Source organism: Lupinus angustifolius, chromosome LG10 (assembly GCF_001865875.1).
Source record: "Lupinus angustifolius cultivar Tanjil chromosome LG10, LupAngTanjil_v1.0, whole genome shotgun sequence".
Classification (NCBI taxonomy): Eukaryota; Viridiplantae; Streptophyta; class Magnoliopsida; order Fabales; family Fabaceae; genus Lupinus; species Lupinus angustifolius.
Window position 1 is genome coordinate 1,682,316 of NC_032018.1, and position 13,925 is coordinate 1,696,240.

At 31.1% G+C, this 13,925-nt stretch overlaps 1 protein-coding gene across 1 annotated transcript; it reads left to right on the forward strand.

Annotated features, from left to right (window-relative positions):
• Positions 4,550 to 13,925, forward strand: LOC109358375 (ABC transporter G family member 36-like). Its single transcript, XM_019602559.1, has 23 exons — positions 4,550 to 4,573; positions 4,705 to 5,108; positions 5,932 to 6,141; positions 6,260 to 6,344; positions 6,491 to 6,650; positions 6,739 to 6,815; positions 7,624 to 7,677; positions 8,056 to 8,146; positions 8,365 to 8,666; positions 8,801 to 9,399; positions 9,645 to 9,805; positions 9,926 to 10,032; positions 10,131 to 10,284; positions 10,387 to 10,539; positions 10,708 to 10,874; positions 10,979 to 11,311; positions 11,400 to 11,690; positions 11,895 to 11,978; positions 12,067 to 12,200; positions 12,392 to 12,619; positions 12,714 to 12,885; positions 13,062 to 13,316; positions 13,460 to 13,925. Exons 2-23 carry the CDS (start codon positions 4,732 to 4,734, stop codon positions 13,730 to 13,732), a joined length of 4,467 nt encoding a protein of 1,488 aa, XP_019458104.1. The 5' UTR covers positions 4,550 to 4,573; positions 4,705 to 4,731; the 3' UTR covers positions 13,733 to 13,925.

Below are 13,925 nucleotides of genomic sequence, written 5' to 3' on the forward strand. Positions count from 1 at the left end.
TATATATATATAAACTTCTTAAAAACGTCTTATATTATTAGATATATTATATTTAAAAACTTCTTAAAAATCAATAATATGAAAATACATGATTAATTATATAAGAACATAGAAATTGGGAAATAACACTGGTTTTTCTTGAGGGTTAATGTTATTAAACGCGACAATGCAACTATATCTTATCAAAAGCTAAACTATTTTCTTCTTTAATGTTCCATTATCTTACATTAATAGTCATTATTGGATACGTTGCTTTATTTTAGAGGCGACAATAATGGAGATTGGAGACAAAGGAATGGATAAAAGTTAGCCTTATCCATTGAGGATCGGATTAAATTTAGCCCTATTCGTTTTCTTGGATATAGTACATTTTCTTAAATCATTTTTATAATCATAAAATAATCATTGCCTTCAGAATATAGATTAACTCTTTGCTAAGAATGTACCCTTAGTTAGTGGCAAACATATGATAATTGATATACAAGTTTGCTATGCCCAATTGAATGGAAAAAGTTGATTATCTACCCAATAATTGGAGCCACATATGCACATCCATTATCCGTTGCCCAGGAAAACTCTAAAACATTAAAGTTGAAATTTAATTATAAAATTGTGCACCTAGGTTTGTTTGCAATTATGATATAGAAAAGTATTTTTTTTTTTCATTAAATATGTGAATCTGTTTGCAATAGGGATAAAGCTGTTTGTCCTCCAGCTTTTCCTTGTCATGTAAGGTTTGTTGTGTTATCCTTGCAAATTGCAATACCCCCTTCTAATTTGTTATGACTTCTTCTAACCAATAATGATAATCTCGCTCTTCATAAATAATTGAATTTATGAATACTTCTCATGCAACATTTACTACATAAATGATACTAAATATATATCCTAGTAAGTTACTTTTGTATTTTTTTTTACTACAAAAAAGAGAGCAAATATGCAACAATTTTATTCTATTAATTTTATATCTATAACCTCAATTGTAAACATTTTACCTCTCTCATTATTATCATCAAACTACTTTATAACAGGGTGAAACTCGAACTCATAATCTCTTTTACTTCATTTATTAAATCTTTTACCATAACAATCATAGAATTAGACTACTTTATAACGTGTCCCCTTTACTAGAATACTTTGTAGCTAGGCTCCTTTTTCTGTGGGCTTCTAGCCCCTTTGTAATTCATTAGTTTGATTAGATTCACATATGAACTTTGGGCTTCACAGTAGATTTTGGGTATGGGTTATTAATGTCCTAAAGTCTTGGGCTATAGACATTTTAATTTGATAGTCCTTGAATTATCAGTTGATGGGCCTATCTTCATTTTATTATCACTTCATATTAATTCGTTATTGTTGAACAATCATGCTACTTCGGAAGGAAATGGAATACTAGCATTTGAACTTGGGCATATTTGTTATTTGAGGTGCATTTTATAATCTAACTAGCATATATATATATATATATATAAGATTTATTTTAATGAACGTTTAACCATATATACAAAATAAATACTGTGTAACATATAATACTATTTTCTAATACCTACCACATAATTAAGTTTAAATTAGAATACAAGATGTGAAAATAAGTCAAAATAGTTTCTGAAATAGACAAAAAAGCATTCTAAAAATTAACCATACAAAATATTAAAATAATTAATTTGATATATATGTGATATTTTTTAGAAACTAAAATGATATACACACAAAAAATTAAGTAACCAAAATAAGCTTTTACTTCATATTAATGGATAAGACTAGAATGCAAGTGCATGTACAATAATTAAGGAATCTTGTGATTAATGACTAATGATTAACTTTTAAACTTAAAGAAACTAAACAAAACCAGGAAGAAGTATAATGTGCAAAATATGTATATGAACTTGAAATATCCTTTTGGTCAAATCCGATCTATTTTCAGCTTCAATTCATTATCTCTGCACCAGACAAACTCTTCATTCCAGTCACTCTCCTCCTAGTGTCAACCTCATATCGTTATCGTTATATATTACAAAAAAATATTCAAACAGATAATAGGTATCACCTTTAATAATAAAGAAAAAATGTATACTATGATATTGTAAGAATTTTTTACACTGTTACTATATTATCTATCATTCATTTTCAATTAAAATTGATCTTTCAAAAAAATAATTCAAATAAATGGTAAATGATACACTAACTGTTATATTGTCATTATATAGATATTACACTATTAATACACTAACTGTTATTTTAGAAAATTAGAATGTTTTTTATTAGATGTACTTCATGTTATAATTTTTGTATTTATTATAATATTCAACGTAAAGTGAGATGTATTAATTATAGTTATATAGGATTATATGATTTTACTTTAGAAATAAAAAATACTAAGGAAAAAATAGGAAAATAGAATCATGATGTATTTCAAGTTTTGACTTTATATATAGTATAGATATTATACATCTCAATCATAGTTAATGAAGAATAACTAACTTTGACATCCTACCGTTAATAATTATCTGAGTTTTAGTTTAATAAAAACATATAATACAAAAAGATAAACATATTTATTTTATATGCAAAGAAAACACACATGTAAAAAATTGTTCACTTTATTTTAATGATAAAGATCATATCGAAAAATTCAAGGGACAAATAGATCACATGAATCATATAAGAAAATACATCATAAATTCCTATTTAGCTTTCAACGGAAGAGGGGGTTAGAATATGAGTTTGGAAGATAGCAGATACATAACATATAAAAACTGCAACCTTTTTTCGGATTGGGGAAATACCAATGAAAGAGGAAATGCATGATGTGGAAAAAGCATGCATGTATAGTTGACAAAATCTATTAAGTACGTTATTCTAGATTAAAAATCGCCAAAGTTGAATACCAGTGTTGAATTTTCTCATTACAAAAGAACATGTATCGTTGTAAGTCATATTGAAGAGTCAAAAGTCTCATCCAGTCGTCAATATTGGCTGTTATATTTTCTTCTATTCTCTTTCATATTTATTACTAATGTAGACACTATTAGTTTTATAATAAAAGTGTTAGTAATAGTGAACCCCACATTGATTGTTGTTAGTTGTTGATTATAATATTGATTTCTATTCATATAGTAATAATATTTGTATGAATGTTACATTCCCTTCTAGAAGTGGTGGCGTGATTAAACATGCTCGAGATAGCATAGTTACTACGTTTTTTCAAAAAGAAGATCCGTGTTCTACTTTTGATAAACCAGTGAAAGGAGGGGTTGTGGAAAAAGAATCATTGTATCCCCATAAAATCTCAATTTCTATCCATACAAATTTCACAAAATAATATAAAAATATTATTTTGTTTTTATGATTTTATCATATATTTTTTAATTAAATGAGATTGTGGGAACACAAAGGAGATAAAAATGATGAGGTATGATCCTATCCAGGGTTGTCGTACTTGGCTTTGAAAGAGAGCTGAAGTTAAAATTATAATATTAGTAATTTATCGAATATCTTAAAGGTATAAAAGTATTTATTTTGTGAGAACAATATTTTTTATAGGGGCTTATAAAGACCTAAGGTAATAAGACGAATCTTCTTTTTATTACTGTTGGGAGAGAATATTGATAATTATAAGGATTTTTTTAGAATAATCTGAATTAAAGATAACCAATTGTGAGTACAGTACGGAAATATAAATGATTAGCCCGTCTAAAAAAAAATTAATGAGTCAATGATAAGTTTGATTCTAATGATTTTTTGTTTAATTAACAATCTATATTCAGTATAGAAAGAAAAAATATCTGTGAAAAATATGTATGACTTTGTCAAACTGCTAAGGGTCACTATTGGTGTTTCCGTTGGAATCAAAGTATTTTTAAGTAATAATATGTGTTTATATCTATGTAGTGTTAATATATAAAAAATGATATTATTTATGTAGCATCCGTTTATACTGTTTTCTTTAATAAGTTAGTCTCTCTAAGAGGAAACTAAGAATCAATTATTAGGATTTAGGGAAATACATACAAACCATAAATATTTCTAATTGCAAACATTTTAAAAAAATCACAACTAAACCAATAATACATTTTCCATGAAAACGGGAGAGAAAGTGCAAAGTGCCTAATTTTAAACGTTGTTCCATGCTCATGTTTGAATGCACTTTCTCACACCTAACAAAAAGGAAAAAAAAAACATTGGTGGCGTTCAACAAAAGTAAACTCGATGTATAAAATAAATAAATAAATTGGTTAAACACCAAGTCATACATTTGATTTGAACATAGGATTAGGAATTACAACAAGTCGGACAAGTCATCACCACCAATCTCTTATTCATTTATTATAAATACATATAATATTATATATGTTATAACCCTCTCATTACACAACACTCAACTAGGTTCAAGGCTCTATCATTTCTAAATTCCTCTCACAACTAGAAAACAAGAAAAGGTGAACAAAGAAAAAAAGAAAAAAAGAAAAAGAGGAATAGGCCATAGATGGCATTCTAGTTTCTAACACAAGAAAAGGTGAATCTTGTTAAGCCCTCACCCAGTTTAGCCAAAAGAGTAACTCAACATATTCAAGTAAGTTTTTCACTTTGTAGCTTCATGTTTTTGGTGTTTGGTTTATTTGAAGTATAGAACAAGAACATGTTAATCACTTCCACTTCAGTAGGAAAAAGTAAGTTTAGCTTTTGATAATATATGTTTTAAATGTGGATTAGGAACAAGGAGGGGACAAAATGGATGGGAATTTAAGCAAAAACAGAAGCATAAGTAGTAGTTTAAGCAGAAGCATAAGTAGGAGTTTAAGCAAATCAGGATGGAGAATGGAGGAAGTATTTGCAAGTGGAAGATATTCAAGGAGGACTTCAACTGTTGATGAAGATGAAGAAGCTCTAAAATGGGCTGCTATAGAAAAATTGCCAACCTATGATAGGCTTAGAACAAGTATATTTCAAACTTATGCTGAAGGTACTAATCATGCTGAGAGACCCAGAGAAGTTGATGTTAGAAAGTTGGATGGGAATGAAAGGCAACAGATTATTGACAAAATCTTCAGGGTTGCTGAAGAAGATAATGAGAAGTACTTGAAAAAATTCAGAAACAGAGTTGAAAGGTTAGTTTCATTTCTTCTATTAAGGGAGTTAGTTCATGAACATAATTGTTTAGTTACTTGGTTATATCAAATTATTACAAATACATGAAGTTAAAGATTTTAGCTTATGGTAGAGGTTTGATTTTGCTTTTGGGTCACAAACTAAGATGTTCCATTAGTTTTCTGTTTTTACTTATAATTATGAAATATTAATTTTTATTTTATTTTATTTCCCGTTCTTAAGATTTTGTGAAGGAGAAAAACAAGAAGAAAAGTTACAAAACAAAAACAAACAAAATAAATAGTTTTTTATATAATGTAACATATGTTTGATATTTAAGTGATTTATAATCTTTATTGGCTGTCTTGGACATTTCTTCAAAATAAACAAGAAGAAGCACAGACAATTTGACATTAAAAAAAATGCATTCAAGGACCATGTGCATCAATATGCTCTACCCTACTTGTTGCAGAAGTATTCCAAATGGAATATTAATGAGAAAGGAAAAAAATCAGGGAGTCTCTATTGAAGTCAACATTTAACAGCAAATCAATTATTGAAAAACTTATTTAATATGATTAATAATCACATGGTGGTCTTAATTTTAAGACTTGTTTGTTCTACCCTAATATTTTATTCGTTATTTAGATCCTTGGGCATGTTACAATCTTATACCCAAACTAGTATGTTCAATTTTACTTTCATTATTTGCATATTTAGTACTATATAATGACAACAATTTATATATAGAAACACACTAATCTTTCATATTATTATTCCCACAAATCATAATGTCCAAAAAACATTATCCACTTGGTTTTAATTTCTTTAATTGAATTTCAGGGTTGGCATCAAACTTCCAACTGTAGAAGTGAGGTTCCATAATTTGACTGTTGAGGCAGATTCTTACATTGGTAGCAGAGCTCTGCCAACTTTACCAAATGTTGCACTGAACATTATTGAATCAGCTATTGGCATATTTGGAATTAGTACTGCAAAGAGAACAAAACTCACAATTCTTAAGAATGCATCTGGCATTATTAAACCTTCAAGGTAACACGTTAGAATTGCCACCTTAGCTAAATATATTAATATCAAATGACCTTTTTGTACATGTTATTTTTATTATTATTATCTTTTTAGATTGGTATTAAAAATTTCTTCTATGCAGGATGGCCCTTTTGCTAGGTCCACCTTCTTCTGGGAAAACGACACTTCTTCTAGCATTGGCCGGGAAATTGGACCCTGATTTAAGGGTAGACATTTTAATAACCCTATGGTTTACTTGACAAAATGACAAAAATTATCATATTTTTTTATTACTACACATCACATGAATCGATAACATTAATGATGTCTATGAGTTACTAATAACTAAAGGTGTTTATTTTGAATGAAACAGGTTAGTGGAGAAATAAGCTATAATGGGCACAAGCTTAATGAGTTTGTTCCTAGAAAAACTTCAGCTTATATTAGTCAAAATGATGTGCATCAAGGAGAAATGACAGTGAAAGAAACCCTTGATTTCTCAGCTAGATGCCAGGGGGTTGGGACAAGATATGGTAATTAATCAACAAATTTTCGTTAAACATTCATCAATTTTTTATAAATAAATTTATTGACAACATTTTTTTATGAATATTATTGTAGACCTTTTAGCTGAGGTAGCTCGAAGAGAAAAGGAAGCAGGCATATTTCCAGAGGCAGAACTTGACCTATTCATGAAGGTACTCATAACTAATTTTGTTGCTTATTTAAGATCTTTTTGGATAATGAAAATTAATTATACCATTGAATCTATGAATAACTAAATTCTAAAAATTAAATTTATTTATGGGATTCATTCAATTTCTCTTCCAGTCAATTAACTATTAATTTTTTAATCAATTGATGTGAAGACATCTTAATAATAAAATAATTAATGATATAAAACTTTGGAAGTAAGATTTTTCCAATAATCAATTGATGTGAAGACATCTTAATAATAAAATAATTAATGATATAAAACTTTGGAAGTAAGATTTTTCCAAAACAAGGAATTCAAAGGTGGTTGCTATGTGATAGAATCATTTAATACGCGACACTTGTTGCTTTCTATAGTTTATAAGCATAAGAATTGAAGTGTCATGTTGGGCTTTGTCCTATATATCATTAAAATAATTGAAGTGTCATGTACTACTATTAATGTATTATGATAAGGTTTTGAAAAGTTTTATATTCACATTCACTTATATAGTTACATAGAGATAAAAATATTTGATGTAATAATTGTATATAAATCTTTATAGTAATCGTGCATACATATTACACTAAAAAATAATATCATTAAATATGAGTAAAGCTCCTTAATTTAACTCATAATTTTCTTGATAATTAATCATTGACTATTGCATATTTAATTGGTAAAGAATTATGGATCCCGAAAACTTTTTTATTTGAGCAAATTTAAATTGTTCTTAATAATGATGTAATCTAAATGAACATTTAATCAGTATCTTATTTTTTATTAATTTATAAGACTTGTTACATTTTTAGGCTACTGCAATGGAAGGAACAGAAAGCAGTCTCATGACTGATTACACTCTCAAAGTAAGTTGCTTGTTTTCTCAATATTTCTATTTCAGGTTAGGGAAAGAAAGAAAAAAATGTACATAGATGTGGTTGAAGTTAACTTTGACTAATTAAATCAGATTCTCACAATATCTTCTAAACAATTTTCCTTGCCAATTTGGCATACAATTCAACTCACCCACTATGCTGATTGATTTATGTTGTCTACCTATAATTAATTGCAAAGTGGGGCCCCAGATGGAGAAGTTCTTGTTTTTATATAGATTACCTATACACCTTCTAGATTGACTAGTATTTTGTAGGCAATATAATTTTTTACTAATTATTACATGGCTTAAAATTGTTTGATGATGTAACAAATCATAGTTTTTATTAATTAATTGTTGTATGAAACAGATATTGGGGCTGGATATTTGCAAAGATACTGTTGTGGGTGATGATATGAACAGAGGTGTATCTGGTGGCCAAAAGAAACGTGTAACTACAGGTAAAAACAAACTGAAAAGTCAACATAATATGAACAAATATACTCTCCAATATAAAAATAATGTTCTGCAGCTTCAGTGAAATATGAGAAGGGTCCAATTTATATTCTAATATAAGCAAAGGTTTAAGTTCAATTACCACATACATTATACACTAAATAGTTTACTAATTCAAATGAAGACATAACATATTAACATGTGGGTTTTTGATTTGGTATAGGTGAGATGATTGTTGGGCCCACAAAAACACTATTTATGGATGAAATATCAACAGGTCTTGATAGCTCCACGACATTTCAGATAGTAAAATGCTTACAACAAATTGTACACCTAACTGAAGCAACCATCTTCATGTCCCTATTGCAACCTGCTCCTGAGACATTTGATCTGTTTGATGATATTTTCTTAATATCTGAGGGCCAAATTGTTTATCAAGGCCCACGTGATAACATCCTTGAATTCTTTGAGTCCTGTGGGTTTAAATGCCCTGATAGAAAGGGTGCAGCTGATTTCTTGCAAGAGGTATCAATATATAATGAATCCTCACATACCAATCTACCATAATATTCTATACATTTTTTGTTACAAATTACTATTTTATACATAATTAATAAGTGAGATTATAAAACAAATGTGACTTTATAAATTATGTACAGGTTACTTCAAGGAAGGACCAAGAGCAATATTGGGCAGACAGAAAAAGACCATACCGTTATATAACAGTGAGTGAGTTTGCAAACAGGTTCAAACAGTTCCATGTTGGAAGACAACTTGAGAGTGAAATCTCTGTGCCATTTGACAAGACAAGGGGACATAAAGCAGCTCTTGTTTTCAAGAAATACACAGGATCCACAATGAAACTTTTCAAAGCATGTTGGGATAAGGAATGGCTTCTTATCAAAAGGAATGCTTTTGTCTATATATTCAAGACAGGTCAAATAGTTGTTATTGGTTTTATAGCAGCAACTGTGTTCCTTAGGACTGAAATGCATACAAGGAATGAGAGTGATGCAGCACTTTATGTTGGTGCAATTTTGTTTACCATGATCATGAACATGTTTAATGGTTTTTCTGAGCTGCCACTCACAATTGCAAGGCTTCCTGTGTTTTATAAGCATAGAGACCACCTTTTCCACCCTCCATGGACCTATACACTCCCCAACTTCCTTCTAAGGTTGCCTATTTCTGTAATGGAGTCTATTGTTTGGACGGTTATTACATACTACTCAATTGGATTTGCACCTGCAGCCGCCACGTAAGTTCAACTATATTTTTTAGTAATCGTACACATGATTTATAATAGAATACTATGACGTCGTTTGATTCTGTAGCCGACCCTGCCTAGTGGTAAACGACATCATTGTTTTGCACATCTACTAACCTTAATAGTTTTATCCATAAAATTGATTACACTGTTGATACTATATACTAGATACCATGTTCTTGATATTAAGTTTTGTATTTACATTTTATAGTACTAAATCCTAATCTAACTTTCAGATTCTTCAAGCACTTGTTAGTGGTGTTTCTTGTCCAACAAATGGCTGCTGGGATGTTTAGGCTAATTTCAGGATTCTGTAGGACAATGATTGTTGCCAACACTGGTGGAGCCCTCATGCTCGTTCTTGTTTTCTTACTAGGAGGTTTCATCCTTCCAAAAGGTGAGTGACTTATCTAAACTCTAATTAAGGGCACTTGAAAAAAATCATGACCAAACCATTTTATATGCTATGTTAAAAGAATATTTGCTCACATGGATGCTTAACCCTTAATGTTAACAGATGACATTCCAAATTATTGGATTTGGGGTTATTGGATCTCACCACTGATGTATGCTTTCAATGCCTTTTCTGTGAATGAATTGTTTGCTCCAAGGTGGCAAAAACCAGTAAGTGGTGTAGTTTTCTATAGCAGATTAAAATGTGAATGATTAATTGGCTTAACAATAAACTTCTTTTTTTCTAATTGACCATTCTTTATTTTCAGTCTTCAGATGGCCAAACCACAATTGGTTTAGCTACATTGAATAATTTTGGTGCTCAAACTGAAAAAAAATGGTACTGGATTGGTGTTGGAGCTCTCCTAGGTTTTGTGATTGTGTACAATGTTCTCTTCACACTTGCACTTATGTACCTTAACCGTAAGATTTCATATTCGTATCGATTCTTCCAATGAATTATTTCTTTCACATTCTCTTTTAAGTATTAACAAAGCTTTTGTCTTATATTGTTTGATTCACTAGCTATTGGAAAGAAACAAGCAATTATATCTGAAGAAGAAGCAAGTGAAATGGAGGCTGAAGGTGACTCCAAGGAAGAACCTAGACTTTTAAGACCGCAATCCAACAGAGGACTACCACCTGGACCATTATCTTCTGCTGATGGAAACAATACAAGTAAACATTTTGAACTTCGAAAGAACTAGAACATGTTCGGTTTAAGAAAACATTTTCTGATGAAAGCAGGAAACATTTTCTTGAACCAAACAGGCTCGTGTGAAGTTTTTGTCGATGCAATGTGGAGTTTTTCTGATTTTTGCTTGTCTTGTAAATGAACCGTTTCAGGAGAAGTGGCAATGCAGCGAATGAGTGGTAATCCCAGCGAAATAAGAAATGCTGATGCAACCATTGAGTTAGCCACAGGAGTTGCCCCTAAAAGAGGAATGGTTCTACCTTTTCAACCACTTGCTATGTCTTTTGATAGTGTCAATTACTATGTGGACATGCCTGCTGTAAGAATCTCATCACCTATCCAATATAACTTCATATTATACCATTAATAATCAATGGAATCTATGAATGAGACACTTTTTTAACTCTTGTTAACTCTTAACAGGAAATGAAAGAACAAGGAGTGAGTGAGAATAGGCTACAATTGCTTAGGGAAGTAACTGGTGCCTTTAGGCCTGGAGTTCTAACTGCTCTAATGGGAGTTAGTGGAGCCGGAAAGACAACTTTAATGGATGTTTTAGCCGGAAGAAAGACAGGTGGCTACATTGAAGGAGAAGTTAGAATCTCTGGCTTCCCGAAGAACCAAGAAACCTTTGCTAGAATTTCAGGATATTGTGAACAAACTGATATCCATTCACCCCAAGTTACTGTCAGAGAATCTCTGATTTACTCAGCTTTCCTTAGGTTACCTAAAGAAGTCAGTAATGAGGAAAAGATGGTAAGCATTAATCACTATATATTTTCCGTTCCGCTCCCAATAAAGGTACATGAAAGAGTATTTTGTTTACATTGTTTCATTTTTGTAGAAATTTGTGGAAGAAGTGATGGATTTAGTGGAGCTGAATAATCTCAAGGATGCTATAGTTGGACTTCCAGGTGTTACAGGGTTGTCAACTGAACAGCGAAAGAGGCTAACAATCGCTGTTGAGCTTGTTGCTAATCCTTCAATCATTTTCATGGATGAACCAACTTCTGGTCTTGATGCAAGAGCGGCTGCCATTGTTATGAGGACTGTGAGAAACACTGTTGATACTGGAAGAACAGTTGTCTGCACAATTCATCAGCCTAGCATTGATATCTTTGAAGCCTTTGATGAGGTAATAATGAACTTTATATATGTATTTTACGATAGAAGAAATTATTGGATGATATCATATCAATGGTCCCGGACACATCTTCACCGTCTAAAACTATGAGTCTATTCCAAATCAACCATTGATCCAGGACCATATAATAATTTTGTGTGCAATAGTCTTTATCTCCACGTTTTTTGGGTACTTGAATATTTTGTTTTGCACCAGTTGTTGCTGATGAAGAGAGGAGGGCAAGTGATCTACTCAGGACCTTTAGGAAGGAATTCACACAAGATTGTAGAATATTTTGAGGTACTACAACAAATCGACTATATTCTTGTGATGAAGTCTTGTAACAATTGATTCAAAATTTAACTCCATGTTCACTCCTTTGTCATAGGCAATTCAAGGGGTCCCAAAAATTAAAGATAAGTACAACCCAGCTACATGGATGTTAGAGGTAAGCTCCATAGCAGCTGAAGTTCGGCTCGGAATGGACTTTGCTGAATACTACAAGACATCAGCTTTGGCTCAGTAAGTCTCTACAAACAGCTAAAACCTTAATGTTTCCATAGAAAACAACTTTTATCTCAAAAAATGTCGTTCGGGCTATAATCTGATATGTTCGGCCAACTCAGTTCTTGGTTGATATTCTCCTCATTTAATTGAAATGTAATATATAGTAGTAATTGATTATACATACTGATATATGTGCTTATGAGCAGGAGAAACAAAGCACTTGTAAAGGAGTTAAGTGTACCACCTCCTGGAGCAAAAGACTTGTATTTCCCTAGTCAGTATTCTCAACCAACTATGGGACAATTTAAATCATGCCTATGGAAGCAGTATCTTACTTATTGGAGGAGTCCAGATTATAACCTTGTCAGATATATGTTTACCTTGCTTGTTGCTCTAGTGGTTGGAACTGTATTTTGGAAAGTTGGCACAAAAAGGTTTGAAAGTTGCTCTACTATGATGAAAACTAACCCCTTTTTCAACCATTTTGTTCATGGTTTTAGTTAAATTTTTCTTCTCATCTTTTTACAGGAGCAACTCTGGTAACTTGACCACCATTATAGGAGCAATGTATGGCTCTCTCTTTTTTGTTGGTGTTAACAATTGCCAAACTGTTCAACCAGTTGTAGCCATTGAAAGAACAGTATTCTATAGAGAAAGAGCTGCTGGAATGTATTCTGCTTTACCTTATGCCATTGCACAGGTTAGAGGATATATTTCCTTCAAACAAGAGTTCCAAAGATAGCATTTTCAACCCATGATTCTTTTGTTAATAAGTACTTCAAATATATAAAACATGTTAAATGGAAGGATAAAAAGGTATATACTTTTTTCCAATATATTTCTCTTATTATGCTGACACTGCTATCTCATTTGCAGGTTATTATTGAAATACCATATTGCTTTGTTCAAACTATGCTTTTCTCATTCATAGTGTATGCTATGGTGAGCTTTGAATGGCAAGTGGCAAAGGTGTTTTGGTTCTTATTTGTGAGCTTCTTTACCTTCTTATACTTCACATACTATGGTATGATGACTGTTTCCATTACACCAAACCACCAAGTAGCATCAATCTTTGGAGCTGCATTCTATGGACTCTTCAATCTCTTCTCTGGTTTCTTTATTGCTAGACCAGTAAGTACCACTCTACTTTGGATATAATATAAATAATAATACATTTTTGTGTACCTATATGATATAATATATAGCATGAACATATTGGATAACTCTTGTAATGTTTACTAACATAATTCCTATAACAACTTTGGCATTTTCAGAAAATTCCTAAGTGGTGGGTTTGGTATTACTGGATTTGCCCAATTGCATGGACAGTGTATGGATTAATAGTGTCACAATATAGAGATGTAATGGATCTAATTGAGGTGCCTGGGTGGGATTATAAGCCTTCTATCAAAGATTATATTGATGTGGAATATGGATTTAAATCAAACTTCATGGGCCCAGTTGCTGCAGTTTTGGTGGCTTTCTCTGTATTCTTTGCCTTTGTATTTGCCATAGGCATTAAAGTACTCAACTTCCAAACAAGATAAGAAGACTTCAAAGGAGCAAAGTTAGTGGAAAATGAAGTTGTGATATTTGTGAATTTTATTAGTCAAAAGTTCTTTATATATTTGTATAGCTAAGGACACCAAATTGTATACTTGATGCTTAGACAAGAAAGAATGTTTTTCTACCAAATTTTGAAGTTTAATAAATGTAATCATGTTGATCGTGAAATTTTTA

Coding starts and splice junctions, on each gene's coding strand:
- LOC109358375 (XM_019602559.1), top strand. CDS start 4,732: ATGGATGGGAATTTAAGCAAAAACAGAAGCATAAGTAGTAGTTTAAGC. Junction 8,147..8,364: donor AAAGAAACGTGTAACTACAG/GTAAAAACAAAC, acceptor GATTTGGTATAG/GTGAGATGATTGTTGGGCCC. Junction 10,285..10,386: donor TGCACTTATGTACCTTAACC/GTAAGATTTCAT, acceptor TTGATTCACTAG/CTATTGGAAAGAAACAAGCA.